Consider the following 5,882-nt stretch of genomic DNA (forward strand, 5'->3'; position numbering starts at 1 on the left):
GCAGTGTAGTTTAGGATTCGTCACCCCAGACTGCAAAAACCTCCTTGGGGCCCAAATCCCGGCGACCAGCTTCGTACCAGAGCACACTCCCCCGCCGGGCCCTTTCCACAGGCGGGAGGCCGGAGGAAGAAGAAGAGGAGGAGGAGGAGGAAGGAGAGGAGGAGGAGGAGGAGGAGGAGGAGGAGGCCGGGCAGCACCGCGGCGTGCCCGCTCTTGTCACGGCCGCCGCGGGCGGGTCTCGCCGGGCGGGGGCTCGTCGGGGAAGGGGCCGGGGCGCGGCGGGCGCCCCATTGGCTGTGCCCGGCCCCACACGGCCGCGGCCCGGCCATAAAGCCGCCCGCGGGGCCGCTGCCGCCCGTCCGCCTCCCGCCGCGCCGCCACAGCCCCGCCGCCAGCCCCGCCGGAGCCGCCGCCGCCATGGCCATCGATGCGTTTTTAGGCAAATGGTGCCTCGTCTCCAGCGAGGGCTTCGAGGAGTACATGAAGGAGCTGGGTAAGGGCACGGGGGCTCGCAGCACGCCGGCAGGGCTCTGTCCAAGGTCCGCGGACGGGGGTGGGGAGGCGGCGGCGCTTTTATTTTATTTTATGCCATTTTATTTTATTTTATGCCATTTTACTCCATTCCATTTTATTTTATTCCATTCCATTTTATTTTGCTCCATTCCATTTTGTTCCATCCCGTTTTATCCCATTCCATTCCATTTTATTTTTTTTTTATTTATTTATTTTTTGCACCGTAATGGCTCGGGGGCAGCTGCACATCCCCGCCAGCCTGCGCTCCCCCTGCCCCTCGCCGCACCCAGCTGCCACCCGCAGCCCTGCTGCATCCCCAGAGAGTCACCGCGGGTGTCTCCGAGAGACCCCCAGCAGATCGGCTGCCCGCGGGTACCCTGAGCATTGCCACCGGCTGCTTGGATCCTTCTGTGTCTCAAGGGGATGTCCCTGGCTTGCCATCCGTAACTCCAGGTTGCTGTACGTTTTGCAAGACCGTGTTACTAAATCAAGAGCAGGGCTGACACCGGGAGCCTCCTCTGTGAGCACTGAATTCCTGCTCCCCTGTGAGCATCATGGCCAACAGGTGGTAGAAACACTGCAGTGTCTGTGTAGCCCAGAAGCTGTTCTTTTCTGCAATCTGTTCCCTGCTGAAAGCTAGGATACTTTCTCAGGAGGTGGGAGATTTTGCCTTGAAAGTCTTTGGAGGGAGGATGGGAAGGAATTTAGGTCATGCACTCTTCGTGTAAAATACAAAAGGCCTCGTTGCATTTATGCTCTGCAGAACGCAGGGGCTTAAGTGCACTTTGTGAGAGACCCGTCAATGTGTGATAGGTGTGATCTGAGGTAACCCTCTGGATTAAGCCCTTTGGGAGACTTTGGTGGAGGAAATTCAAGAATGTTAAGCTCCGCTCAGTTCATCAGGATGCTGCGGTGCTCGCGTCTGATGGCCAGGGCCAGGCATGTGCTCAAACTGCAACTTCAAAGTAGAAATTAAGTGCTGCAACTACAGAGCACCTCCCATGTGTAGGCAGCAAGTAAGTTTGTTTGTGTTCAGATGGCAGTCTTAAACCAGTCACTTTTCTGTTTTACAGTTGCAATTTAGGCAAGTAAGCTTACTCCAAGTCACACTTTAGGAACCAGTCCTTTATTGGAACTCACCCTTGCTGACTACTTAGGAAACTGCCTTTGATCCTATTGAGACACACTATAAATGGGATTCTGCAGATTCTGCTCACTCTGTGTAAAAGAATGTTCAAGGATAAAGGAGTGTGAATTTCCCTGCTTGCCATACGGAGAAAATTACTTGGCTCATCTCTGTTTAGTCGATTTCAAGGTGTAGCTGGTCAAATAACTCACTGATTGCTCTGGACTGGACAACAGCAAAGGGATGGGTGGGGGACACCGCACCAGTAACTTCCAGTTCCATGCACAAAACCCGGACTGAGGAGGACTGGTTTTTGCTCTGCAGGCTGACGCTTACATCATTATTCATTCCTTGAATCTGAGCTGATTCTGGAGAAGCAGTGTCTGGGAATTTCTTTCTGATTTTCACCTCCCAAGGAAACTGTAACCTTTGCTTTGTGGACTCAGACCTCACCCAAGTACGCTGCACACTCCAGCGGAGTGCTGCGCTGTATCTGACAACATTCCTAACCACGCCAATTGCAGAGCACAGATGCTCACTGACTTGGTAGCACTTTCTGCTCTGTTTGGTTGCTTATCAATTCTTGGTTCAGATCTGCACTTTCCAGTTTAATGGAGTCTAGTTTGTTGCCTGAACACCCTCTTACTGATGTCTTCACCCTTCAGATCAAAAAGACTCAAGCAAAGCACTTGAACAGGGCACACAGGCTGAGGGAGGATGAATCTTTTTTTTTGCTGAAGGGTTTTGAGGAAGACTGTCTACAAATGATACCCTGGACGTGCCGAATTTTCAGTCATTTGCAAAGGTCACTTCTCTCAAGGTCCTTTTTTTCCCCTCCATGTGTAATTTGCCTGCAAGCAGGATTTCACATGATGGGAGTATTCTAATTCAGAAGCCTATATTTTGGAGACAGGATGTAGAGGACGAAATTTTATTAAAAATTGCATACTTGCAATTGTGTACAGCGTGATTGAAGAGTGTATCTTGAGTAAGTTGAAATAAATACGTGGGTGGATTCGCCAGTCAATTAATTCTGTAGAATTTTTAAAACATTCAGAACTGAAAGGAAACACTTTTATGTTACTTTATGCTTTTGTCTTTGTTTTCCTGTTTATTGCGTATTTCTGTTTGTAAAAAATTAATGCTGAGTTCTGGGACATCAGGCAGTCTTCGATAAGGCAAAATAGATTTAACCTTATCTCTTTGAAGAAGCAGAGGAATAACCATGCAAATACGTTTTTTTTCCTTCTCCATTAATGGGTAATTTAAAACATCCTTCTTTTTTGTGACTCTTGAGCTTTGATTCTCAAGTGTACTTAAGTGACTAATTAAATGGGAATTAGGTGTTTGAACTTTGGCGTGGTCCAAAGCCTTAGGGTGTAACTGACTTTGTGACACTTGGTGCCTCTTGCCTTGCAGGTGTGGGTATGGCCATGAGAAAAATGGGAAGCATGGCCAAACCAGATGTTTACATTATTAAGGATGGAGATACAATCACTGTAAAAACAGAAAGCACCTTCAAAACTTCACAGTTCAGCTTCAAGCTTGGTGAGAAGTTTGAGGAAAGTACATTAGATGGCAGAAAAACTCAGGTCAGTATACCAGATTTTCTATTGAATAAACACAGTTCTTTGGGTGTTTCACAGATGAAGATACTGTTTAAAAGTCAGCTTTCACATCCATACTAACAATGCTTTATTTGATGAATAGCTGTCACCGTAAGTCTCATTGAAATCAATTAATGTTTTTCTGGATTAAGCAATTTCCAAAGAGGGAAAATGCTGAAGCTAGTCATGTCTTCTGTATTTTGTTGTTTTCAATTTGTTGGGCAAGCACTGTGTTAGTAAAACCAATAGACATTTAAATCCATGTTAAAGCCAAATGGCACTTTATTTGAAGCCTATGGAAAAAATCCCATTGATGTTTAGTCAGAGGCAATTCAGCCCTACAGTTAACCTGACCGCTCAGTCTCTGCTATTTGCATAACAACAGCCTGGTTCAGTGTGCAGGGGTTACACACCAGGCATAAATGTGAATCACAGTTCCTAATCACCGTTTTGGAAGGCAAAAAGGGTTCTCTCTGCACTGAGTGGGGAGAATAATCATCCAAAAGGAGGTTAAAAACAAAGAAGCCCTCAAATATGTCTCTTACCTTCTTGTGTGAGTGCTGTCTATGTACCATTTTCCCCCACCTTCAATGCCGTGCTGGCAATTCATCTGTTTTTGCAAGATCAGATAAATGTTACACAAAAGCTCAAAGCCCACGGACAAAGCGATGAACAGAGAACATCGTCTGCTCTTGTTAATTAAAAATGTGCATGCTGTCTAAGGTCTCTTGCATGCAGGAATGTGTCAGAGCAGTGAATGAACAGTGAGCTAATGTAAGAAGAGGATCAATAAAAAAAAAGATAATAGCCCAGCTTTGTAGAAGACAGTGACAAAATTACTATTGAGTGAGCTGGGGTGGGAATTTTTCCTTTGGAATAAAGTGTTAGAAAACATCAGCCTTCATCAAATGCCATGGGTAAAATATTAAATCTTGGGTTCTTTATTTCAGACGCTTATCAACCTAAAAGATGATGGGTCATTGATCCAGGAACAGGAGTGGGATGGCAAGAAGACCATAATAACACGGAAACTTGTGGATGGACAGTTGGTGGTGGTGAGTTCAGTCCCGCTTTCTCATCCTTGAGTGCTGTTGGCCGGTAGCCTGAGAAGTAACTCTAAAAGATCTTTAGCTGCAGCCTTTTTCCTTGCATTCTGTACCAAGGCAAATTAATCAATTAATTTCTTTATCTTCTAGGAATGTGACATGAATGGTGTCAAGTGTATTAGAGTCTACCAGAAGGCGTGAGGACGTCTTCATATTCAGTAGGAACTTGCTACAAACAACTCAGTTCAGTGGACAGAGCTCCTTTACACTCCATAATTTCCTTTTCCCTGTTTTCTAGTATTTCAATGGACTGAGTAGCTGAGTGCAATCCTTTTTAAAAGCCGTGATGTAACTATTATGTAACTATTCTGAACTTATGAGGCTATTAAAGAAAATTTTCAAATATATGAAGTGGAAATGTTGTTACTATAGTAGAATTTTAAAGTGAGGTTTTATAAAAACTCAGTTTGGTTTTAGGCTTTGCTACAAACTGTCTTCAGTTCAAGATAATGCAAAGTTTGATAACAAACAGATAATAGCAAACTGAATTTTAACCAGCCTATTCATCTTTAATTGCTACGGTATTAAAATCTGAAATAGAAAAAAGCATTTCGAATTCAGGCTCTAGGGTTGTTTCTATCTTGCATGTTACAAAGTAAATAGAATTCGGTGGGTATAAACAAGAGAGAAACCTTGCTGGTGTTTAAATAGAGGAATGTATTTTCAGGGGTTGGTTTCTTTTTTCACGTTTCAAACCCATACATTTCTTATCTGAAGAAATATACATACTGGTGAGCCAATAGACATGATAAACTTAAGTAAACATGTAAGTGCTTTGCTTCAAGGAAGCCTTATTTTGAGAACACTTTGTTTTCCCAGCAAAATTCCTATTTCCTGTCTAGTATCATTCTACAAACTCTTAAACAAAATCTGCTGAAATACTGCCTAAAACTTAAAGCCTCATTTTATTATTATTATTTTTAACTGGCTTGAAACATCTAGAAATGGAGTTTATATGCTTTAAAGTGCCACAATAAATACTCAGAAATATCAGTGTCTTGAGTATTACTTTTACACTGGTTGGGAAATAGTGCCTGTGATGTAAATATATTTCCAAGGAGCTGTCAGATAGGGCTAAGTTAAAAAGTGAAGTTCAGTCACACCAGACGAACATGCCCTAATAGCGAAACTGTTTATCAGCAGGTTATGAGAAGATTTCTAATGACTGGATTCAGAAGTCTGGGGGATCATGCAGTTGTACACTTCTAGTTTGCAGCATCTGTCATTGCAGAATCTATTGCTACTTCAACTCTACTAATATTTTAGCTGCTTACTGTATACATTGTATTACTGAGCTCTCCCTAACAGCAGAAAAATCTGTCTTGTATGTTCATCCTACCCATCAGGGAAGATTGCTTTTCCCATAACTTTAAACTATTGACTGTTTTCATAATTTGCTGAGTATCTGTGAATCATCCCTTCTACCTACCTTGTCTGAAAGAAGTTAGAGATGGAGCACACTTCCTGCATTTTTTGTTTTTCATGATCTGTAAAAATACACTAAGTAAGAGTGCGAGAATGGGTACAGCT

At 43.6% G+C, this 5,882-nt stretch overlaps 1 protein-coding gene across 1 annotated transcript; it reads left to right on the forward strand.

The window, feature by feature from the left end:
* Nucleotides 1-327: 327 nt before the first annotated feature.
* On the forward strand, nt 328-4,699 carry LOC121064525 (fatty acid-binding protein 5). Its single transcript, XM_040546171.1, has 4 exons — nt 328-493; nt 3,059-3,231; nt 4,197-4,301; nt 4,443-4,699. The coding sequence occupies exons 1-4, from the start codon at nt 418-420 to the stop codon at nt 4,491-4,493; spliced, it is 405 nt and encodes a 134-aa protein (XP_040402105.1). The 5' UTR covers nt 328-417; the 3' UTR covers nt 4,494-4,699.
* The last annotated feature ends 1,183 nt before the right edge of the window (nt 4,700-5,882 follow it).

This window comes from Cygnus olor, chromosome 2 (genome assembly GCF_009769625.2).
Source record: "Cygnus olor isolate bCygOlo1 chromosome 2, bCygOlo1.pri.v2, whole genome shotgun sequence".
Classification (NCBI taxonomy): domain Eukaryota; kingdom Metazoa; phylum Chordata; class Aves; order Anseriformes; family Anatidae; genus Cygnus; species Cygnus olor.